General features: G+C 44.1%; 1 protein-coding gene across 9 annotated transcripts in view; it reads left to right on the plus strand.

Moving 5' to 3' along the window:
* LOC126925478 (GATA-binding factor C-like) overlaps positions 1-16482 on the plus strand; it is a 96438-nt gene extending 79956 nt beyond the window's left edge. For 7 of the 9 annotated variants that reach the window (XM_050741041.1, XM_050741043.1, XM_050741042.1 and 4 more), the window contains 3 exons: positions 6638-6827; positions 8789-8991; positions 9125-16482. In XM_050741041.1, coding sequence (XP_050596998.1) covers positions 6638-6827; positions 8789-8991; positions 9125-9151 — 420 coding nt within the window. In that variant the 3' untranslated portion in view covers positions 9152-16482. The remainder of the gene's footprint in view (positions 1-6637; positions 6828-8788; positions 8992-9124) is intronic. The other 2 variants (XM_050741047.1, XM_050741046.1) reach the window with 1 other exon arrangement.
* Positions 16483-26284: the final 9802 nt, after the last annotated feature.

Consider the following 26284-nt stretch of genomic DNA (forward strand, 5'->3'; position numbering starts at 1 on the left):
AGAAGTTCGTACCAGCGATGATTGGTTTGTTAAATTTGATGATCGCTGATAACAACAGTACGTTCGAAAGGTAAAGTGCACGTCGTGCTGCGGAGACGCGGACGCGCAACGACTCGGACAATTTCAACGAAGCGCCGTCACCTCGAGCACTCGCGTTTTCTTGGTTTTTGCGATCGACGTAGCAAATTGAAGCGGTTTCCAGGCTGTGCGCGATCGTACACTGCTCGTTTTTCTTCGCCTTGGCGGAGTTTTCGCGGCTCGGAGAGGGCAGGCCAAAAATAAGGCGCGTCTCTCGCGGCATCTCGATAAGGATTCGTTTGCGGCTCGCGCTAATTGGCCCGCGATGACACAACGGCTGCCACTGTCCGCCCCTTCTGCTCAAAGCAAATGGCCCGTTCGAATTTACGCGGCTTTTTTCCCTCCTCCGCCGACTTATCAGCCCATCTTCGCTTCAAATACGAACGCACAGCGAGCCTCTGAGTCCTGTTCGCGATCTCCCTCCCGAGTTATCCAGATTCCACGCAGTTGCAACGCGTGCAATCGTGGACGCCGCGTACTTTGTACTTTTCACTGGAAATCGCTGGACCAGCGCTGTAACCAAATCACCGACGGAAGAGAATCGCGTTTCCTCGCGACGTTTGCCCGACCGAATCGATAACGAAGACGAAGAGAAGGGGCAGACGGTGGCAGGATAGCGACCAAGGCAGCAACGTACAGCAGCATCAGCAACATCCTCGCGCTGGTTAATGCCGGGCATAAAGGCCGGGCCCAGACACGTTTCCTGGTAATCATTAATTAAGCGTAGGGCCCCCTTCCGCCCCGCCTAGCGACATGGGACGCCGTGCACGCTCCACCAAGGGGGGAATAAATTCGGCGACTCTCTCGGTCGATTCTTCCCTTCTTCTGGTACGGCGTAAAACGTCGAGACGGAAACGCGCGAAACTCCGTAGCTCCGTTTCCAAGCGACCTCGTCTTTCTTTCACTCGCGAAGAACCGGGTAAGCCGGAATAGGCGACTGTCTTCGGTGACGTTAAGCCGACACGTTACAGTCTCTCGCGCCGAATCTCGGTTGCCCGGTCCGGCCACTCCGTCGAACAATCGGACGGCGAGGATTAGCCCCGGGGTCCGTGCACTCGTCCAAGGTTCCCTGGATCGGTCGTCGACGATACAGAAAATTCGATGGAGCAACAACTACTCTGGTAGAATCGACGCGCGTACACAACGCAAGGGATCCCGGATCTCGGCGGGACGAAGGAAAGGAGAGCGGGTGAAAGGTGGAAGGAGACGAACGAGGAAGGAAAAAGAAAAAGCAATGGAAAGAAGAAAAAGAGAAAGAGAGAGGAAAGAGAATCGATGGCTACCAAGTATGCGTAAGGAGGCTCGGGCGAGAGATCAATCATTTCGAGAGCAACGTCTCCGGCAGTTTCTCTTGTACCTGCCACCAGAGGGTATACGGCTGTTGGCCGGGCTTGTCCCGAGATTCGAGATAGACACCGTTGCTCTGTGGCGCGAGTGGTAGAGCAAGAGAAAGGAGAGAGACGCGGAACGACAGATCTGGCGTCGTTAAGATAGAGCGGGCCGATAGCGCGGTCGCGGTGGCGCGCGCGCCATCCAGCCAGCCATCGAGCCACGGCTAGTCGAAAATACACGGATTATTCGTGCTCTCGGCGCCGAGCTACCGGCTGCTCGAAATATGGTAATCGCCGCTCGAAATCCTGGCCGGAGGGTCGCCGGGGTCGCCGGAGAAATTCCTCGAACGAGGACGATACTCGTCCCCCGGAAACCGCGTTCCACGATCAGCGAAGCAGCCGGACACTCGAGAATTAGACGCGCGAATCTTCGCCTCGCGCCACCGCCGCGTTTTGCCCTCCCGCGATCCCTACAATTCGCGAACGTTCGATTTGACGGCGTTTAAACGAGCCGCAGGATGTTTAACGTCACACGAATTACGTTTACGCGTTAGATACAGCGCGGTCTTGAATTAAAGCATTTAAGGAAGCAACGTTCATTGACGTAGGCGCACCCAGAATCGTGCGCGTTTTGTTAAAGCGTTTTAAATCTTGCACCGCGCAACATCCTTGCGAATTGATATTCCGATTACGATCTATCGCTGAAATTACGCCTCTTCTGCTCGATGCTTCTCCTTACGAATTAGAAAGCGCGTATTTTTCTCGAAAGATGCTGGCAACCGTTGTTTTATATCTGCGCGGAAACCTCGTTATACGCGTTCCGACGCTCCGAACGTACAAATCGTAGCCACTCGTCGATTTTACGATCGACGCGTCGTTCGCATATCGTATCAACGGCTCGAAAGGAGGAAAACGTCGCGTCGATTCCGATCGCCACTTTAACTTACTTCGTCCGAAATCGATTTCGTCGGTCGAGTACGCCAGCATATCGTGACTTGTTGGAGCAAAGAGGTGGAAGATGTACGCGAGGGGAGAAGCCGCCTGAAATTTGAAATGGAAAAGCGACGGAAATAGCCGAGTCGGGGGATCGTAAACAGTGGGCCGCTGTCTTTTCCCGATACGTATCTCGATGTCAGGTTGAAGATAGGCGCGTGTGTGGCCCGAACGCGCCGATCGACCGATAACACCGGCAATTTTGGTCGTTTCCACGGCAGATCGACAAGGTTCTCACACTTCCTTTTCATTCGAAGCGCGGCTGCGGATAAATCACGCGGACGTTCGACGAACGCAACAGCGCATCGCGTCGCGCGGCTTTGTCCCCCCGAGGAAGTTGTAAAATCGCGCTACGGGGAGGAGGAACGTCGCAAAGGGCCGCCAATTGATATGCCCCCGACGAGCCGGCTACGAGACATTCCTCCGTGCCGCTTTCTGCGAACGTTTTAGCCGAGCTAGAGATCCGAGTCGCCTCGGCTCGCCTCTGTTCCCGTTTTCTACGCCACTTGCAATCTCCTCGCAGAAGACGAAACACGCGTCGCTTCCCAAAATCCACACGTTCGTCGAGTCATAATTTTCAAAATTATCGCCAGTCGTCCGCAAAGTAATAAGACGTCTCGATTCTTAACCCGTTTAGTTGCATTTTTCACAAAACCCGCGATTATCCGATCCACGTGCGTACGTGTTCGCACAAACAATACGAATTCGTAATAATACGATGGAAATTCTACCGGGTGAGCAATAAATATTCCTAGCTTCGTACAACAATGTCAGACTTTGGAAACTTCAAACTCCGTTTTCTCCGAAGATGTGGAACAGCCGAGAACTAGAGCGACGAAACGCATTCGAAAATGTTTTCTTTATTTCTAACTAACATCCTTCGATATACTCGCAGGTCTTATACCGACACTTATCCCAATGTAAAACGAGTATATACGTATACACGTAGATATCTCTGTCGCGAGTTTGCATAATTATCGTTGCACGCTGTCCTCTAAATTTAAATCATCGTTTCCTGCGAACCGTCCTTCTTCCAGAAATTCTTTCAGTTTTACGAAAGGATGGCCCGTTTGATACGTCGACGCGTTTGGAGTATAAAATCGTAGACACGTTTCTTGATGTTCAGGACGCTTACTATCGCGCACACAGTCTTACCATTCGCATCGAATGCTCGCAACCATCTTCTTACCGATGATTCATCCACAGCCTCGCCGCTATACTGCGAATTTTTATGCACATCCGTATTCTTCTAAACCTAATTAAACAAACGGAGTCTAACTAGAAATTTATACATCCGCTGATTATTATAGTAACTATACCATTGCTTGTTATACCTTTGCATGTTACGTACATCGCGCGAATTTTTACGATTTTAAATTTCCTTCAAATGTGTTCACTGGTGAATTTCTTTGGACGAGAGTTTTCAACATTTGACATGAAAGACCTTTGAAAAGGAATGATCTTTTATAAGCACGTTCCATCGTCTCGTGGAAGAAAATTCGTCAACTATACTTAAACGCGGTCAATTCCGGACTGAGATTATGTAAATCGAAAATAGCAGGACGCTTGGTTTCCGAGAGAAATAAATAAAACACTTGGCCATAGATCGTAGATCACAGATTACAGAAGAGATCGTATACAAAGTCAATTCTCAACTAAACACGCGCGTATCCTGTTTCCTCTAAAACGAATCCTTCCAGCAAACAATTTTATTTTCCACTTTTCCACGTCTCCACAAACACCTAGTTGTTATCGTCGTTATCAGACTGCGCGTGTTTATGCATCGATAGAAGACCCGAAATACGTAATACTGGCAAATATATCAAATATTCGAAGCTCGAAAACCAATTTTTACCAAAGTTCTATATTCTCGATGACTTCGCGTGAAAATTCGCAGAGTAAATACCATCGATTAGCCAAATTCGAATTTGCTCGACAAACATTCAACCTCGAGAGACAAAAACGTGTCTCCGTCTATTTATTCCACATAGATTCGCCAGTGTTTCCGCTTGTACGATCGCTTCATCGACGCCCCGCGTAAGTTGTACGTTGGACCATTAGAAACTTGGAGCTTTGGAAATCCATAAAACTTGTGGAGCGCCTGTTTCGACAGCTGTTCGTTAATTCATGAGTAGCAGACCTCGTATTCGAGGAACGAGCGGGGAATCGGTGTTAGAGAGTGGAGAAGGAAATTCGACCGTAGGTAGGCTCGTCTCCGATCTTTCATTCATTGACCCCACCCGGCGCAGGTTCGCGGCGCGATTTCGTATGCGATCGGTGTGCGGTTGCATCGTGTGTGACCACATCAATCTGCATTCGAATCTCCGCGGATGGGGCCGTCTCTTTCCCTCCGGCTCGCTCCTCTCTCTCTCTCTCTCCCTTTCTCTTTCCCTCTCTTTTGTTTGCACCTCGCGCTCCGTTTCGTCGCTCGGTTCCTATTAAAGCCGCTCGTATTGTATTCAAATCGGTTCGAGCTTTCTTTCGTGTCTGCTTGCCGTTCTGGCTACTTTTGCTCGCTCATTAAGCTTCATCCGTCGATCCGCTAAAATACTGCGTTTTCGAGCCTCCCTCGACTCTCAACCTTCGATCCTCCGCTCGCGCTATCCTTCCCATTCGTTCGTCTCTCGTCCACGAACGTTATCTCTTTCCACTCGCTGATATTCGCGACACACGCGGATGGATATTCATAGGAAACGCGTCGAAAGTTCGTCTTTTCGTGAAATGTACCGCGAAGTACACCGACCACATTTGGCGTGAGCTTGCCGTCGCTTTTAATTTTGTTACAAATTCGCGTCGAATAACGAGGAATAAAGTAAAATCCGCTAGAATCCTCGGATAATGGCGTACAGCCGGTAGCGTGATCCTCGCAAGCGAGTAACATGGTGGTCGCGTGTGACAGTGTGACTCGAATCGGCGACGAGAGTCAGAGATCGTTGGCGATTGCGTTTAGCTGGTGGATAATTTCAAGGCGTCCCGGACAAAGCATCTCGATCGTGTTCGCCGATATAACCGATCGATCGAAAAAGCTGGTCGCAGAGGCGGCAGATTTTCGCGTCGCAGGACCAATTATGCGTGCGTGTGCGCGCGCGGATGCTCGCGGTGCGCGTGCAATGCTTAAGTACGAAATAACTAGGTATGCAAGTGTGGTGTGCCGCATGGTTGCGGCGGCGGCCGCGGCGGAGGAGGAAATGCACGGGCGGCGGGCGGAGGGGCAGGCGGCAGGGGTGGAGGAGGAGGCGGAGGCGCGCTTTGTAGTTGCCGCGACGTGACGCAACTGCCAACTTAAGGAAAAGGTTCCTGGTATTGCGGGATGCGCGAACGAGCCTCCGGAGGTGGCGGTCGTGGCATCATCCTCCCTCGTCCTCCGCCTGCCCAGCCCCTCTCGCCTTCTCTCTCTGTCTCTCCGTCGCGTCCTTCTCTCGATCGCTCGTCGCCTCTCCTTCCCTCCGACACCCAAGCCAACGTCCAGACGGTCAACGACTCTTTTCGGAATTACGCGATTGCTCGAATTTGCCGAATTACGCCCGATCCCATTAGAGTCTCGGCACGCTGCGCTGCTTCCCCGTGACCCTTCGGCCGCACCGAGCCTCCAGCGTATCCTTCGCGACTAGAGCTCTAGCCCTTTCGTTACGGTGCTTTCTGCTCGCCAATACTCTGCCACCGCGTGTGCGTATATGCTGCACATTCCACGTGCTGTTACATTCGACGAGCGTTCGGCGTTATCGGCCGGCCATAGCCAACTATAGCGACGTTAGCAACTTGCTACATAGCGAGCGTGAAAAGTGACTATAGCATTCGGTGACCATAGCCGCAGTTGGCAACGAAAGGATTAGACGAAAGTTACGGTTGGTCGATCTGCCTCTGAACTGTTCCTAACGCGTAGAGAAAACTGAGTTGCACGTTTGCGAAGTTTGACGTTGTTGCACGCAGCTGGGACGTGGAGAATATTCGCCGCTTCCTATATGAGCTGCTAATCCGCTAATTGCAAACAGCAGCGTTTCCCTGGCGAGACTCGCATGGGAATTCGCGGCTAGTGACTGGCACGCGAATCTCTTAATTACGGGTTGAAGAACGATTGATCGAGCCCGCTCCCTTCTCTCTCCTTGTCTACGTGTGTCAGAGGGCTGATTTATTTCCATTTCATGTCACTTGCACATCGGTTGCCCTGGTTGGTGAGAAGCCGCGTTAGATTAAAGCCGATCGACTCAACGAATTGTTGGCTACGACTCTTGCAGGTGAATCGGCCGCTGACGATGAAGAAGGAGGGCATTCAGACGAGGAACAGGAAGCTGTCGTCGAAGAGCAAGAAGAAGAAGGCCGGCGGCTGCCTGGGACTTGGCGGCGTCATGGGCGATATGATCAAGGCCAGTGGTCACCTCGATCTCGACAACAAGCCCTTCCATTCTGGCTTCGGCTCGCCCATGAGTAAGTACTGCACGCTCTATTCTTAAACTCTCCGACAGATTTTCTTTACCTTGTTCGCGCGATGCTTCCAATTTCATCGGTGAATTTTAGTTTTACCGGTTGCGCTGAAGCGGCACTCGGATCTTCCGAATGTTGGCCGACTACTTTCCCAATTTCTTCTGCTCAGTCCGAATGCGCGTTAATCCTCATACTTGGCAATTATTATTTTACAAATTCACGTTATTCGGAGGCAAACCCATTGTTATTAGGTTGTTATTAGGAAATAACAGATGTGCAACTTTTCTTGTTTCGTATTGCTTTATTGAATTACTTATGATCCATTTTGACAACGTTTGACTGATTAGGTTTCATGTTTGGGTAAAGTTACATTGTTTTATGAGACGTGTTTGTAGATGAAAGACACTTTTGAGACAACCTGATACAATTTAATCATCGACAAACTTATGTATGATCCACTTTGTTCCATTTAAGATACAAACCACAACATTTGGCAGATTAGGTTTCATGTTTGTGCAAAGATACATTGTTTTATGAGCCGTATTTGTAAAGAAAAGATCTTTTGAGACAACCTGATATAATTTAACTGTCGACAAACTTATGTATAATCTGCTTTGTTCCATCTGAAATACAATCCACAACGTTTGGCAGATTATATTTCATGTTTGTATAAAGTTACATTGTTTCATGAGACGTGTTTGTAAAGGAAAGATATTTTGAGACAACCTGATACAATTTAATCGCCAACAAACTTATGTATGATCCACTTTGTTCTATTTAAGATACAAACTACAACATTTGGCAGATTAGGTTTCATGTTTGTGTAAAGTTACATTGTTTTATGAGCTTTGATTGTAAAGGAAAGATCTTTTGAGACAACCTGATACAATTTAACCATCGACAAACTTATGTATAATCTACTTTTTTCCATTTGAAATACAAACCACAACATTTGGCAGATTAGGTTTCATGTTTGTGTAAAAATACATTGTTTTATGAGCTTTGTTTGTAAAGGAAAGATCTTTTGAGACAACCTGATACAATTTAATCGCCAACAAACTTATGTATGATCCACTTTGTTCCATTTAAGATACAAACCACAACATTTGGCAGATTAGGTTTCATGTTTGTGTAAAAATACATTGTTTTATGAGCTTTGATTGTAAAGGAAAGATCTTTTGAGACAACCTGATACAATTTAACCATCGACAAACTTATGTATAATCTACTTTTTTCCATTTGAAATACAAACCACAAGGTTTGGCAGATTAGGTTTCATGTTTGTGTAAAATTACATTGTTTTATGAGCTTTGATTGTAAAGGAAAGATCTTTTGAGACAACCTGAAACAATTTGATAAACTTAGTTGCAATGACTCGATCGAGAGTTCTCGTAGCTTTAACTTGGCACGAGCTACCGTACCATAATAATGAACTATGGTTTCTGTATTTTGTATATTTATAATTCGCGTAGCCTTTTAATTAATTAATTTAAAGCTAGCTTTAATTAATTGCACTCGAAGTGTGCTGTCTTACTTATAGCTATGTCTATAACACTAACTTTATGAGGCGCGGTCAAACGACCGGTTTCAAAGTTTCATTGAAAATTCTGCATTCGTCGTTGTTTCCTTTGCTCGTCTAACTTTATGTAAATCCTTCTATTATCCGATTTATCAATTTCTCAATTTTTCTTAACACAAGAATCTACATAAGTAAAGTTGGACGAGCAAAAGAAATAACGCGAACGAACCTACAATCCTAAATTCAATTTTAAAAACCGATCGTTTCGTCGAACCTGCTGTTCCTATCAAATTGTCCCATCGACTAATATTTTCTCGCAAACTTCAAGCATTCGAATGAACCAACCGCCCACGCACATCGCCGACTGTTAGCACTTTCGCTAGCCGCGAAACATTGAATTTCATAGAAGCAGGAAATACGAGACGAAAATGATTTGTGATTGCAGGCACGTCGCAGCATCATCACACGATGCATCCAGCGATGCAACACTACATGTACCACACGGGGGTGGGAGTGGCAGGTGGTCTTCACCAAGGGTTCGCGCCCCCGGCGCCTCCACCGATTCATCCCCACTCGCACTCACACTCTCATTCCCATCACATGACGAGTCTTCAGGGTCTCCAGCTAGCCGCCACGACGAACGCGATGGTGAGTCCTCCATTGGCCGTGTTTCCGCCCTTCTAGCTGCCCTGCTTATAGCCGCGTAGTGGAATTAAAGTAGACGGAGAGAGCGGTGGTTGGATGGAAAAGCCACATGGATGTTCTGTTTGTCTGGTTTCAGACCGGTTGGCGATCGGAGTACACATGAATCGCGAGTGATCAGCAGCTCAGGACGCAGCCCACCACTCTAATCTCGTTCTAACGTAATCGCGAGCTCGAGCTCTCCTCTCTTTCTCTCTCCGCGAACGATACCGAGAGACGTTCGAGAGGCGCACACGGACGGAAAAAAAGAGAACGACGCGAACGAAAAAAGAAAAAAAAGAAAAAAAAAGAGAAACTAACGCACGAGTCGCGAACCATTTATAGAACGTGCGTTGCCCCGTTTTCTTCTTTTTTTTTCTCCCTTCCTCCCTTCTTTCTTTTCGTTTCTCTCTCTGTGTCATCTCGCATCTGTCCCCTTTCGTTTCGCGGTCTCGCGTCGCTGTAAATATGTAAAGTTTCGCACAAAAGGTAGGGCCGTCGAGCCCGGGCCCCAAGTACAAACAAAGTCAGCTATAACTTGTATCTGAGTCTAATTAGACGTGCTCTGTACATAGACGACGCTATACCTTAAACCAAGAGTTTCTATTACGTGCGTGACGTGAGAAACGGGGGTGAGCGCAAGCCACCCCCCTCCTCCTTTGTCGTGTAATCGATCGTCCCTCCGAGGAGGCTTCGAAGACGATTCTTACAGGGTGAACCAGCGGAAAAAATTATTTATTCGAGACGTTCGAAGGTGTTCAATTGTTTTCGATAAGGGTATGAAACCCTCGGGAATCGGAGTCGGTCTTCGGAGGCCGGCGTGAGTAATATTAGATATTAAGCGTGTATCCGTGAGAGAAATCGTGCAATTTTCAAAGTCTTTTTATTAAACGAGAATCCCGCGTGGGGACCATTGGACGCCGATTTTCTTCCCTCGCTTCTCTACGTTTCTTTCTTTCGACCCTCAGCGCCGTTCTGCCTTTTCCACCGGTCGTCGATCGCTTTCATCCGCGCTACTGCTCCTAAGTGTCCGGACAAGTCGTAACGACAGCACGCAAATTCTACCAGAGCATAGAAATTAATGGGAACTTGATTATCAGAAGCAGCGATCACCGATCTGCCAGCATCTTTAAATGTATTTGTAAATGTACATTAACCTCTTGGGTACGACGCGCCACTACAGTGGCTTTCGCGGATATTCTGCATTACGACGCGCCACCATAGTGGCTTAGTCTATTGACTAATTGGTTGATCTAAATGATCCATTCAATTTGTCTTGCTTCAAATGTTTTTTGACAGTGTTAACGATATGCAGTGTTAACAATATATAATTTGTTTCTGATACGCCAGTGTCGTGTATCAATGGTTGCTTCTGGTTAAAATAAATATACCATTGTTAGACGCTGTTTTCAACATGCTGAGCCGTATCCTTATAATTTTGTAGAATCTTCGAGCTGAAAATATCGCCCCGAAATAGAAAACAAAGAGCAATTTGAAGAACACCATCGCGCTATGAGTGTGGAAATTCTGACGTGGGTCTATGTGTTGTACCCCGCTTTAAAATATATCACGCTCAATTGTATTATTAACACTAGGTTTACAGGCGTTTCTTATATTCCTATCTCTACGAAAATACGCGTTTTCTTGAGGAAATCCATTTATCCAAATTAAGTCCGAATCGAACAATATTAGGCTTCGCGTTTAAATAAACGACTAATAAGTGAAAAGTCTTGTTCCTTTTAAATTATCACGGAAATGATAACAATAACACTAACGCTATAGGGTAATCATATTTATTGAGCATGTGGAGCATTAGTGGAGGATAGATAGTGCGAAATATCGAGAGCGAGAAATTGCGAGAAATATATTTGCAATAAACAAATAAATAAATAAATTTACAGCCGTACACGTGAGTCGTTAGTATCAAATACTCGGAGATACTCTGTAGATACTCTTCGATACTCGTTCATACTAAATCGCTGGCGATCGCGTCCGTTTATTTATACCGGTCGGGGAAGAATCGGAAAATTAGAATTCGTCTACGAATTCGGTTGCACGTAGCAGCGACATTGTTTTGCCCGGAGTTTATTTGTTCTTACATTACTTGTAACCTTTTTCTTTTGCACGTGGAGAAATCCTCGTGGACACTCCGCTGCTGCTAATAATCGGCAACAGCAGAGTAGTGTCGGACTCTTACCGACTAAAACTCCACGATGATCATCCTAAGCGCGTGACAGGAGTGCTCCAGGAACCTTCTATGAATTGTCTTCTGTTGCACCCTCTTCCCGCGTCCTCTTGTTCGAACCATTCCTAATAATTCTGCGACCGTTGAATTTGGCGTTAGGGGGGACCATTGCCCCTAGCACTATCCCCCCACATTACTTGTAATCTAATAGTCTTGATACTCCGAAGAAAAAAATTCAACATGATTTGAATTGTCCTCTGACTCATGTGCCGCTACAAGCACATTTGTTACAAATATACTGAATTTTGTTTTTGTATTATCCGCGTACGATCTTTTTGCAATGTATACAACAATTATTGCTCCTATTCTTTTCGCAGTAGCCGATTTTGCGGTTGAAAGTGACAGAAATGAAGCGAAATATGAACTCCTTTCTGCATATTTTCGATCCGGTGCACCCTTCACATAATATCCACGCGTTTATCGCTGGATAAATCTAAAATATCGAAAAGAAGCTTGAAGGAGCCATCGAAAACTCCCTGCTTCCGCACTATATTTGGCCTAATTCATGTCGATGTTGACAATTTTCTTCAATATCTTATTATATCTCCTGGATTTACTCAAGATTGCTAGAAAAGGGGTCAAAATAAGAAAATACTGTGCCCAAATTCAATTATCTTATTGTAAATAATTGCAATAAGAGGAGACAATAATGGGAAACGTCCACAATAACTGAAACTTTTGCACACTGTGTTTGAAAAACGGTTTCTTTATGAAGTCAACTAGCCCGTCAATTTCAATAAAAATTTCGAAAATTAGAAAGCCTAAGAAAAAATAATTCTGGTTAAAAATTCTTTAAATGAGATGATTAATTTATGATGCGAAATGTTTATAATTAATCCCATGGTTTTTGGGATATTTCATTTCGAACTTTGAAATCCCGTAAACTCAATGTTAACTATTACAGTAAATTATTCAAGTTAGAGTATATGCATCAAGAAAAATTATAAATTAATTAATTAATGCATAAGAAAAATTATAATTCGGTTATCAAGCACGTCGTTGCAATGTGTTTGCGCGTAATTCGCGTCAAACTCTGCCGTGCAAAGAAACATATTCGCGCAAAATTCCCAAGAGGTTAAAGGCGTAACGATCATATATTTTGCTATCCATTGCGTACACTGCCACGTACTATACCGTTCAAACGTCAAAGTTTAAGCCATTAGAATTCCGAGTTTCTGTAGTTGCTCGTCGATCCGATTTTAATTCGGCAATCGAAGAACCTAAGGATGAATAGTCGCGAAATACCATAATTGTATACGATGTGGCAATAGCAAATTGCCTGTTTATTATCGCCACATCGCGTTTGAAGATCAAATTTTCTATTAGCCCATTACGAGGAACAAAATCACCGAATTTCAACGTTGGCAACGTAGTTTTACAATTAAAACTCTTCGTATCGAAGAGAGGCAAATGTCCGGACGCTTCCGAGCGCTGTATCTGTCTCGGTTTGCGAGGATCCTGCGATTATTCACAGCGACGGCGGAGAAAACGTTTCGACTGGCGAAATAATTCCGCGAAATCTATAGATTCTCGTAGTCTTGGGCAAATTTCTCACGGACTCGTTACGTTCGTTAGCGTTGTGAAACGTTTTCTGTTGCCGCGAATATCTCACGTCGATCCGCGGCTTCTCGACCCTCAACTCGTGTCACTCGACCATCGAACAGTTTGAGTTCGCGTTTTAATTTTCCGAGTTCCGATCGAATTCCATTTTGCATCGTCGTAGAGAAAATTGAAGCTAAGAAGGCTAAATATCCTAAACGCAAATAGTCCGACGTATAATAAATTATCGTCATCCATGAACTGCGAATGTTTATGGGAATTCGTATTTTTGTAAATATTATTTACGAAATGCAACTAGGACAGACAAATGTTTCATCTATATCGCACACAGCCGTATTTTCAATATTTCTATCCCCGAATTTCCCCTAAGCGTAGATTTAAAAATCCACCGTCTAGTGATGTGTAATCGTCAAATCAACAACACTGTTTTCAAGGTTAATAACACGCGATTTCTCCGCTCAAACTTAGTTTCACCGTTCTTCAATCGCGCTCCATTTTTACATTTACTTTTCTACGTTTCCCTCTTCCGATTTTAAATGGCAGAACAGCCTTCCACCACTCGTTGACGATACGCGACGGGAAACACTCCGGTGACTTGGTGTTTGCAGACAATTTTCTTATTTTCCTCCGTTTCCATCACTCGCTCACGGCCACTAGCCGTTTGCGGACGAGGCCGATGTATTGGCGCGCATAGTTGAGAAATTGTACACGTTGATCGTTTTCCTTGTTCATTGTCCAGGCTTGTATTATTCTTCTCAATAATTAATTTATTATCGTTATCACTGTTACTAGAAATACTTAAACGTCTTCTATCTTGTCAGCTTCGAAATAATATTCGTCGTCGCTGGTATCACTATCGAACGTGTTCTTTCCGGATCTTTTAGAAAAAAATATATATAAAATTTATAAAAAGCTTGCTGAGTCGTCTGGTAATGCCATTCGGAGGTTGAAATTCGTTCTGCAATTTTCTTTCATCGAAAACATGATAGTATTTTGTTTATTGAAAAATATCGGTCAGAAAAATAGACGCAGGCCAGCTGCTTGAAAATAAGTTGAAAATAAGGAACTGTAAAAAGACTCGCGCGGCTATTTGCCGACGCTCGTCCGCAAAGGGTTAGTTGTTCTTTCGTAAGTTCGAACGAGATTTGGCAGATCGCGGAAGAAAGCTCGCGAAACAGGTTCCGTGCGAGCGACGTTCCGTGGCGCACGCAACGCTCTCCCGAATTTTTCCGCCGGGAAATCGGCGTCCAGTGGTCCGAGCGTGGCGTCGTGTGTCGTACCGGTTTAGCGATAGCGAGCAACAAGTTAGGTGTATAAAGCACACGTAGAGAAGTCGGTAAATTATATGGAACTTCCGGTGATCCAGATCGCGAGTCGATCGTCCCCGTCGAGAAATCGAAAAAATAAAGAAAAGAAAGAAAAAAAAAATAAGAGAAGATAGAGAGGATAAAAGAGAAGGAAGACAGGGACTGGACACGAGAGACGGAGCACTGGGCAGAAATGCAAAAGCGAAAATACAAAAAAAAAAAAAAAAAATTATAAGAGAGATAATTAAATAATAAGGATGAAGAAAACTAGGGTAATGAAAACGAAAAAATCGCGCTGTAAATTTTGTATCTTCGAGATTGTGTACCGTTATCATTGTAATAATAGTATATATATATATAAATATTATAAATATATATATATGAATATAAGCGAAAAAGTCTATATATACAAAGATGAATATAAATATATATATATATATATATAAATATAAATATTATAAATATTATAAATAATAGTTGAGGTGTGTGTGGATGGTGGTGTGCGTGGATGATGGGTGCGTGCGTGAGTGGAGGCGCGCGACTGGCGAAAAGCAAAATGAAGTCAAAAGGGTGGGGAGGAAAGAGAGGAGTAAAAGTGATTGTGCATAAATTAGCGGTTAATTGCGCATCGTAAGATTTGCATCTAGATAGTCGGAGCGCGCGATGGTAATTAAAACGATTTATCGCGAGCGAGAAAGGTTAATAGCCGTGAATGACGATTATCATTATTATTCTTATTACTATTATCGTGGTCGTCGATCGGCCGGTATCGCCGATTATTCATTAATCTCTCCTTCTAATTAATTAATTAATCGCGCGGGCACACTCGGCACGAGCCGGCCAGATTCGTCGCAATTGCGATCCTTTCTTTTCTCGATCTTGCCAGGCCGCGAACATCGCAAAAGGGCACCCTCCGTTCTTCGCCATCTCGCCACCCCTTCGAACATCCGATCATTCGTCTCTTCCCTCGAGCAAACTTCTTTTCAAACTTTTCTTCTCTCGCATCTGTATCCGCCGCGTTCGATTTTCACTCGCAGATCAACGTAGATTTTTCTGTCTTTGGAGGTAGGTCGCCGGCCATAAGCGCGCGGACAACCGATGAAAACAGTTTCGTAGAGATACGAACGTTGCTTTCGTTTCTTAATTACTTCTTACGCTCGAGTGTTACACACGCGTCTTATAATTAGACCGCGGTTGTTTACGCGTTTCTTTCTCAATATCAGATTTCGAAAATTTACAACACGCGTATGACACGCAAGAACCTGCGATACTTACAGTACACCTTCTGATATACCAACGAAATTTCTGTTCAAATTTCTGCTCTATTTAGATGCCATTCGCTCGTGGCCGTAGAAATAGAAAACCACGTAAACAACCACGCTCTACTTGTAATTCGACTTGTTCGAGTAAAATTTGTTCCAATCGTTCGACAGACGCAACCAGCTGCTGTCCCTGTGCTTATGACCGCCGAATATATCCGTAGATTTCGAATTTTGCGTGCACAAATCTCTTCCAATTATTTTATACTGGAGAAACGATATCCAAAAGAAAATTCGAGCAATACGACGTCGAGTACGTAGCGTGGCACAGCGAACACCGTGCAGTTGCTTGAAATTCTTCGCGATATCGTCTTCGTGATGTAACGTAACGAGAGACAGAGAGATCCATCGGACTGGAAACTTCTGCTCGTCACCGCGTCGTGCTTGCAGATTGCTCGCGAAATAGATTCGCGCGAAAGCTTTCGGAGCGAAGGTTTGCAAAGCCGATTACTCGGATTCTGTGCGAGCCGATCAGATAGCGAGATTGAAAGACAGACGCGGTGGATCGATTGTTCGAGATCGTTTCGTTCGAAGAGATGGCGGGCGACCTGGAGCGGCGTGGTAGCTTGGAAAAGAGGGAAACGAGAGAAAAGGAGAAGGAAAAAGAAAAGACTGACGAGAAGAGGAGGGAGAAAGGGCGGCGGATATTTCACCGCGGCACCTTTTTTCGCGGAATGAGACGAACAGACGCAGACGGCGGAGAGAGGACAGATTATTCTAATAAAATAGTATTATTAGGGAGTAGCGTGTAGACTGTATAAAGAAACACAAAGGCGATCACACAGAAACACAGACACAGGAACGCGGAGGAAACGGAGAGAGGGGAAAGAGCGCAAGTACGATGATTCGGAAGGCTGGACGTTTAGAAGATGAGCAGGAGGGATGTGACTGGAGGCCGAAAGTGAATTCAACGACACAAGTTTCGTGGAGATACTGATTTCGTGAACATGTATAAAGCGACATTGTAAGATATCGTTGTAAAAAAAGGTTTTAACTTAAAATAAATTAACGATAATTCACGCATAAACGCGCATGTTTTCAGCTTCCGGAGCATAGTTTCTGCTAACAGGTTCGCTGCCACGCGACCGTCGCCGGTTACCCGCCTTTCCTACGATCGTTACAACCAGCTAAATTACGCGATCAAGCGAAACACGGAGTGCCGTTTCGTTATTGTTTAGCGAAATATTCGCGTCCGATTTCGGTCTCGTCGGGCGTCGTGCGGATCGTCTGGCTACCGTTTCACGACAGCAAACGTAACAACTTGGAAAAATCGTAACGTAAAACCGCAGCGAATTTGAAACGGTCGCGGCTGTCAGATCAGAGCAGAGAAAATTCGCGTGGCAGTGAACGCGTCAGCCGTGTGTTCCAATTCTTTCACCGGCCCTTCGCTCTCTTTCGCGGAAACAGCCGAGCTCTCTTGGAAGATAAACATCGGAAGAGCCGTAGCGTGTTTTTCCAAGACGATTTTCGACTCGGATGCGACACGAGAACCTTATTAATTAGCAGGTGCGAGTTAATTAAGCGTTATCGAGCCGGCGCGACGTGTTTACATGTAAATCAAAGGCCGGTGCGCGAGATAAGTCGGCGGCTTTCGCGAAAGCGAATAAATTCCCTGCCGCCGACCGATGGCTATCGATATCCGGCCGAGGGACGTTTCCGAACCGGGGCAATTCCCGTGCGATGCAACAACTGTTGCTTACGCGATCGCTGCGTTCATTTCGCCTCCATACAATTTCACCTGCATAATTGACACAGCAGCTTTGGCTTCTCAGCAATTCGATTCGCGAGCAACCGGTCGACTTAGAAGCTCGCGCAACTGATACGGACGACGCGACTTTTCCACCGGCTGGCGAATTTTCCCGAATACGAATTAGCAGTAACAGTTGTTGCTACGACGGTCTATTCGCGCTACGACGCGAATCTTTTGCCGAACCGATCTCTGGTACAGCGGTACACACGGTGTTCTCTCTAGAATCGATCGTCACTATGTTTCTCGTAATAGATCAGCGTCATCTCCGCTACTGGGAGCTTCCCCTTTAGGGGGTCCTCGTGTTCCCTTTGAAACATAACGAAGTTTGACGGCCGAGTGATGTAATCTGATCGAAATCGGTGCAGGAAGAGACGTTTGTTATTCAGAAGATCGCTTGCGTGAAATAATAACGACTATCCTATTTCGTGAAATGATATCGAGGTACCCATTCGTCTTATTTTTACGATTAATTAAGTACTTTGCGCAAACACAAACCCAAAACGCGCCGATGATACTCGTTTCGAAGGGAATTGTAATGGACGTTTATGTTGTGCACGGGGCTTTACGCACAGCCATAGCCGGAATTCACCCTAGCGGTACCGATAGTTTTTTCCGAATATCTCGGAAATTGAACGAGATAGACGGTTATATGTATGGGGAAAAGTTGTTGGAAATTTTGAGCTTTACGACATATTCGAAAATCATCGACATCGGAGAAATCGGGACAAAAAAATGTGCAATTTTGCTGTTCTTTATACTTGAACTCTTGTGCAGGATTCTTAAAGTTTGCTTCTTGGAAATTTATTATTGGAAAATTGGCAAAAGGGCGATGAGTAAGGACAATTGTATTTCATTTTCAAGGTTAATGTTTCGTTTTTTTTCCCACTCTGTCCTGGCGGCAGATACGTTCTATCTTTACCTAGTTAAACCTCATATGGCACTTCGGTAAAAGATTTTCTTTACTCGCGTTAAAGCGATTTGAGCACAAGGAACATATTTACGCATAGATAGAAATGCTCGTAAGAAAAAGAACTATAGTTGTGTCGTTCGTGATTGTTGTCGTGATTGATGACGTCACCCATTCGTCGTCGCAGAGTGCAGCGTGATTTTGTTTGGTAATTTGATACTTTTGCCCAATACTCGAGTATATCTTTGTGATTGTATCTTATCTGTCCGTTATAAAAAAAGGCGAGGTCACTTGTTTTTGCCGCGAAGCTACAAATTGCAAAATTTGCAAACAGCCTTAGCATTCTGAACAGCTAAAATAAATCAAAGAAAAAGGTTGGAAGATTGTTTGCGGTGGAAGCGGACTCCTCGAGTTTGAAGAGAAATTTTTAATGGCTCGTATTGGACACCTCGAGTTTGAAGGCAAATTTTAAATGGCTCCGTGCCGAAGGCAAAAGGTTAAAGAGTTCAAGAACGAGTAACACGTGGTTACGAGGGAAATTCGAAGGGTGGAACCTAATCTGCCCGCAATTATTTTGCCAAGAGGCTACGAAGGAGAAGGATGTATCGTTAGTGACTGTGTGAACATCAAACTATTTTTAGGTAAGTTTACACAGATCATTTCGATCGCAATCGAAAATTAGTAGATGATATAACACTAACTCTTTGTCGTATATTATTCTTATTATTTCTATTTTTATTATTATTACGCCTCAATATTATTTTTTGTAACGTAGAAAGTAAAATAAAGATTGTAAGATTGGTTCCTCTGTCTTTGTATATGCCTGTTTTAATAATTTCGATAATTGTGCAGCGGCTATTTATCAGTCAATTAACGATTTGAGATTTGTTAATGTACTGAATGGTTTTATTATAGTTATTGCACTCATTTAAATTGTTGGATGACATCACAGTCGTGTAAAATAGCGTAGACTATTACTTTCATGCAAAAAGAGAAATTGCATGCGATATATTATTTAATTGGTTTAATTAAATATTAGAAATAAATTGTTTTCTTTTGTATTTGTTACAGGAAGACTACTTTGGGGACAGACACAGCAATCAGGAGATTATAAACAGACAACAGCAATCAGGAGATCATAAACAGGTAGCAGCAATCAACAACAAACAACAGCAACCATGGATAAACAACATGAACGATCTTTTTGAGAGTAATTACATAATACAATAAAAAATGAAATTATTCGTTGTAAAATAATTGTACAGAGTATATTCAGATGTTTCAACAAAACAGAATAGTTTAACAGCATTTTACAATCTTGTTAATTACCCTTTTCATTATCCAATCCCAGAAAGATTCACAAATAATTCCGAGAAACGACGTTATTTCGAAAAACCGGCGAAATTCGTGCCACCTCCTATGTCTTCGCGTTCTCCTGATACAAAATCGCAAAATCGGTAGAAAATTTTGATCGAAATTTCAGAAATCTCGCTTCCATGAATTCCTGATAAGTGACGTCATTTTAAAGAATCGCCGAGGTTCGTGCCACCTCCTCTGTCTTCATGTTCTCCTGATACAAAACTGAGATTTTCTTTCCACACATTTCACGTTCGAGCGGTAAATTTTGTGCTCTCGGGTTTCTCAGAAAATGACGTCATTTCTAGGAATTATTGCTCAAACCATTGTGAATTGGAAGGACTATAAGGACTGTGGATGTTGCGTGGACTCTAAATGGCTGGACTCCTTGTTAATTTGCTCGATTGAGTTAAGCTTTGTTCAATTGAATTTGCGGGTTTACAATAATCGTACAATTTCATAATGAATTCATACTTTTCTGCCTAATGAATTCTTTAATTATTTATTTAATATATTACAACAACTATGTATAGCATATAATACATGTTTCGTATGTGTGTGTCCTCGTGCAACGAACGCGACGCCTTGCAGGTGAATTTTCATCGAGCCTCTTCAGCGTTCTTTTTGTATACGAACTTCCTGCGAGAAGTTGAGACTTTCCAGAGATCTTGCTACGCAGAAAATCATGGAAAAATGCATTGTTATACATAATTCCTTGCTACATTTTATCGTGAAGTTTCATTATAAACGTAAACGTGAAGTATCATGATCAAGATGCGATAAGTGGAAAACGTAAGTCATAATTGGAAGGGAAATTTTGAAATACGATACCATGGGAGGAAAACATGGGAAGTGGGAATCGTTACTCTGAAACTGAAGGGCGGAGTATGAAATGCCAATTAAAAATGGAAATATGACAAGGTAGGTATTAAAAAGGAAAAAGCGTGTGTACTCTATAGGAGGTCTGACGGGAAACTGAAGACTAAGAATCGGGGAATGCGTAGTACAAAGTTGAAAATAAGCAAGGGGAATAGAGTTATGGAATTACAAAGTACCAAATTAACCAGTAACGCTTGTAATGCGGCGTATAACTATCGAAATAATCGCAGCGTCAATAAATTAGCATTTTTAACTTCAATACCTTAAATGGGTAGTTCACTCCGAGCGTGACCAGCCGCGTCAGAACTGCTTTTATTCCTTCGACAGTCCGATAAAATTAAAAGATTGGGATTAAAAAACGTGTACCTCTCGTATGTTGCAAAATGCTTATGTTTATGCCAAAGAGTTTATGACAAAGAGAATGCACGCATTGCATCTAGCTTTGTATAACGACGAACCTTCGTCTGAAGAAAAGATTTCGTTTCGTTGTAATTGCTCGAATGCACAATTAGTAAAACGGGCTAAATATTCCAGATATGGATAATTCCTCCGTATCTGTCGGTTATTGTCCGTAAAATCAATACGAGTTTTTAATGATGAAAAATGAAAAAGAGACAAGCTATTACATAATATTATTATATAATATTTATAAAAAATAACAAATTTGTCACACTCGATGTAATTATGAAAAAGCAATTGGTAATTTCGTACGAAACTATCGAGGTGAGCTAAGGTTAACTACCGCTCTGTCTGAAATTACCCCTTAAACTATGCAACCAATGGTTTACAGCGGCGATTCTGGAGAGTCGCGGAGGAATCCAGGCGATTGGCGAGAAATAAGGCGATTCTAAGGGTGGAAGGTCTTTCTGGAGAAGGCAGGGGCTCGTTTCACGGCGAATTAAATCCGTGTATAGGTTTCTACTAAGTCTCGGCAGCTGGCCGGCAAATGGCCGCTTGCGACCAAGGGGAAGATCCGGAGGAATCGAAAGGAACAGCCACGGGTAATCGTGGTCGAAGAGAAGATGCGTTGGTCTCGGGGAAAACTGGCTGGGATTTCGCGTAATCCCGTTCCCTGGGAAGCTTCTTTACTTCTCGAGGTCCTCGAGTCAACCGACTCCTCGCTTTTGCCTTTGCCTCGCTTTGCCTTTGCGCGGTTCGCCGCAGCTGCCCCGAGATCGTCCTGGGTCGATCGTGAAATCGATAGGCGATCGTTGGCAGAATATTTTTGTCGAGAGATGTTTAAAAGAAGGCTATTTCGAATGCTTGTTATCCTCTTGTGAAAACTTGGAGCTATATTGATCGTTTAATTAGCTTTCCTCAGTCTGACTTTATTATCGCAGTGACGCGACCATCTATCAGTCAGTGGTATTCTAATTTCCTTATTTGTTTGAAAAATAATATGCAAAGTTGGCGTACTTTACGCTTCTATCGGAAGCAGAACTTCAAAGTTCACAGCGAAAGATAAACAGCTGCTGATCAGCCGCGACGAGTGCCTGCCAGTGTGGACTGAGCTTTAGGACGACTCGAATCGAGGGACTTACGCAGATAGCGAGGCGAACTTTCAAACAACGATGGATACCTTCGCTAAAATTCGTTCGAAGCTGCGTTATTCGTCGATCAGGCTACAGTCGTCTCGATGTTCTACGTCAGATCGATGGCCATCCTTAAAGGTCCCCCCAGCCATAAACTCGAAGCGGACGCTCGGTCTATAAGCCGGCGGCGACTAAAATTCTTGCCGATAAAACGGAAAGCCTGGCACAGCGCTGGATTAAACGTATCGAGGTAAATCCGTTGGAAATCGAGTGTTTCCGCGTCGATTGGCAAAAGTGACGCATGGACGCGCGACTCTCGTGCCGAGAATCGGTTGCAAACCCTATGGAAAATCGGTGAGTCGAAACCGAAACAGTCTGCACGTAATCCCTGTCGCGTATCCTGCCGCGTGGGTCAAGCGGCTGGGGTCAGTCTCACGTCGAGTGTGAAACTGCGGGATTTCCAGCTCCTTGGGGAAGAAACGGGAAATCAATCGGCAGGATTTCCACCCCGGGCACCTTACGGATCGCCTACGGTCACGTCGTTTCTCCGTTGACCGTACGTTTCCACGAGGATGATAGACAGGTACGGAGGATCTCTTTTATCGGTTAGCCATGACATTTGTCCGCTTTCTGCTTGGAATCTGTTCGCTGGCAGAGCGATGATATAGAAACGGAGAAGAAGACAGAGCGTAATGAGAGGAATCATCGAGCCGTTCTTCGTGATTCGTCGATTTAGATGTGTTCCGATTGTTACCAGCTATGGCACGCAACGCGGTTTAACACGTCACGCACTTTCAAGACGGGAATTAGCTCGGATTTCTACGCGCCGCTTCCACGAAGCCTCGATTCTCTCCACTTGACGATGATTTTTGCCGACCGCATCGTCGTCATGCGGAAGGTTGGCGATCCGTCAACTCCCTGACAGGATCTACGATTCCAGAATCCGTGAGAGTTTCGCGTAGAAAATATTAGGAAATGTTTCTTCCGTTTTATAAGACGAACGACAATTCCTGCTTTATATTATTTTATCGAATTAGGTATTATACATTTCGTTCTATTTTTATTATTATTTTCGTGCATAATTCGATAAACTAATATAGAACGAAAAATATTGTGAGTCTATTATTTTCTTATAAAATAAAGAAACTTTTTGGACGACCTAATACTTTCTTATAAATAACAAATAATTGTTGCACAGATAAGATAAACTACAGCGCAGTTGTGACAACGACCATAACCAAATCCATGCTATTCCGTTAGCTTCTGACATGAGCTTCGCACATGGCCCAACATTACACTTTGCCTATTACAGTAGGACAATCAGGATCCTCTCCTTGTCCCTTAACACCTACAAACGCAACATATAAACACTGCAAGCATTCCACCACGAGACTAGTTTTGTGTACAGTTTTGGCCTATAAAATAAATAAATATATAGAATAAAAGCCTACAAAATTATAAAAGCACAGTCAAATTAAGTTATTGCTCAGCTACTCCTTTTTTATCATTAATTTTACGTGACACAGTCTCGACCCGAGTTTCCGTATTATCCGTGGTATTTTCTTTCGTTTTTCTTCGAAATGTTTACACCAAGACCACGAAAGCGTAAATATTGCAGTATCGTGTAATATATCTCTAACTTAATAATTAATCAAATCTAAATGTATTTAACGTACTTGGATAAATGTAATTAAATGTATAACGTGTGGCGTTAAATTGTCAATACGTTTCGTGCGATTCTATTCCTTCCGGCTTGCAGCGAATAATCGAGCTCCTACCGCAATATCAATCTATTCAGCCAATTACAAATAACGTGAAAGCAACCTGTGAAATTCAAGAAAGAAATTATTAATTTTCAGACAGAGTCGACAAAGCACGTGGCTTTCTAATTTTATTTCATTTCAAAAAACGAGAGAAATTCACCGAGCTACGAATGCGATCACAACGTTCGTACAGATGCTGAAACAAGCTAAGAGGAGCTGCGGTACAAACCAGCAATTATCAGCAATCGAGTAGATTCCACGTACGAGCTGAGTGTTTCCAAATTTACACGTAAACCCACGGGACGAAGACACATCCACGTTGACGAGTATCCTCGAAGGATCCTACAAATTTAGTAATTTTAACAACTCTGCACAGTGGCCGAAATTCCAGCGGTCTTTTAATTGGCTGTTAACGAGATCCCGAGCATCTACTCTGGCAAATGTTTCAACTCGGCTTTCGGCCCGGTGTAAATTCCAGGCCAATGCTCGAACGAGAAAAATCAGCTCGGACAAGGGGAGATCGATTAGCAGAAAGGCAGCGGTGTATGGAAGAGTGGAACGAAAGGAGGTTAGAATCGAACGAGAGAGTCGGATAGGAAGGAGGAAGGAAGAAGAGGAAGAGGAGCAGGCGCATTGTTTCTGTGGGAGGATCCCATGCATAAGTTAGAAGGGCTCGTACAGGTGTAAAAGAAGAATACTCGCGCGGGTATTATGGGTGGCAGAGCGGGGGCGAGGGAGGCGGCAGGGCTGGTTGGAGGCTGGCGTACAAAGGCGCGAGTTTCGCCAAGTAATCGTGCCCATTAATAACGATGCTGATCCACCTCCTCCGACCCTCCTCCGCCAAAGACTCGGCCGCCCCTTGGACACTATCCCCTCGAAAAGCAACCTTCCATCTGACCGATTCCGCGTACGTTTCGACTGTCACGTCCTGCGCCCCGCACGATTCGTAGCGCGAAAGTAAAATTGGTAATTTCTTTTCGAATCAAGGTAATTTGAAATGTTTATTCGAAACCGTGTTTACAGTATTTGATGTGAAAGGCAGTTAAAGCCGCTGGAAGCTATATTTTGCGAAAACTTATCTAACTACGTTTTTATAACGATGTTAAGATAGTTTAAAGCTGTAAAGAAAGTCGGCAGTTTGAACAAACGTTGGGGATCTTCCCAAACATTTTCGAAAGAAAACCCCCGACGTTTTTTCATCTCCGACAGATATGAATAAATGTAACGACTCAGAGGAGTCAATAATTAATTACCATTCGTCTATCGAGTAATAATTAATTACAGTTCGTCAACCGAATAATTACCATTTTGTCAACCGAAGAATTACCATTTTGCCAACCGAAGAATTACCATTTTGTCAACCGAAGAATCATCATTTTGTCAACCGAAGAATTATCATTTTATCAAGCGAAAAATTACCATTTTTTCGACCGAAGAATTATCATTTTGTTAACCGAAGAATTACCATTTTGCCAACCGAAGAATTACCATTTTGCCAACCGAAGAATTACCATTTTGTCAACCGAAAAATTACCATTTTTTCGACCGAAGAATTATCATTTTGTTAACCAAAGAATTACCATTTTGTCAACCGAAAAATTACCATTTTGTCAACCGAAGAATTACCATTTTGTCAACCGAAAAATTACCATTTTGTCAACCGAAGAATTTTATATCCGCCAGTCTGTCAGTCAATTGTCAATATCGAAATCGAGTAAGACTTGAATAAATCATTACATATTGTTAATTTACTTTCGAACAACTTTAATCCTCTCCCGTGCCAGTATTCCCGCACATAGCAGGTTAGCCGAAAGTGAAACTTATTGCCAGTTGCATTAAACGTCAGTTAACGCTACCTTCTTGTCGGCAACTAAATGGAACGTGACATAGACGGTTCCTTCCACCGTCTTCCAAAGTCCATTTTTATCCCATTTCGCCGTGTTTCTATATCGCGATAAATCACTGCACATCATGCGCGTTCGCCCGCTTTTTCCAATCAGAACGAGCCACGTGCAGCAACGAGAGCTTGCAATCGGTAAACGTACGATCGTTGGAAGCGGATCGGAGGATCAAGGGAGACGAGGGATCGCGATCGTGGACGCTTCTCGCGATGATTCCTCGGCGATTAATTTTAACGGCGAACGGGTCACCAGCGCTCAAGGGGAGGTCGATCCGGATAGGGTTGGCCGATTGGATAGAAGCGCGGAACTTTATCGTTCAATTATCTACGGAGGTTGCAGCGTCGAAATTCAGTTGGCCGATTTAATTGCAGGTTGATCATGAACGTCGGCTCGCGGAGACGAGACGAGAGGCATCGACGCCTCGTAGACGCCCTCGTGCTCGATTTTCGAGCGCAAGATCGCGGCTCTCGATCGCTTCTTGCCCGGCAACTCCCCCGGACCGACCGATCCTTTTTCCCGCCACGCTCTTTCTTCCCCTTTTGCTGCCTGGCCTCTCTTCTCTATACCAATCACCCTCTGTCCTCCTTTTTTTCTTCCAACTCTGGCGATATAGCTGACGGTGCTCGGTTTTCGATCGAGAGGAAGAAGGCGAGCGTTCGATCGGCCACGTCCACCGGATTAATCGCATCAACGGCTGATCCTGTTAATCCAATTCTTCCTTCGGCGCGATAAGATCGCGGT

The sequence above is a fragment of the Bombus affinis genome, chromosome 16 (genome assembly GCF_024516045.1).
Source record: "Bombus affinis isolate iyBomAffi1 chromosome 16, iyBomAffi1.2, whole genome shotgun sequence".
In the NCBI taxonomy this organism is placed as follows: domain Eukaryota; kingdom Metazoa; phylum Arthropoda; class Insecta; order Hymenoptera; family Apidae; genus Bombus; species Bombus affinis.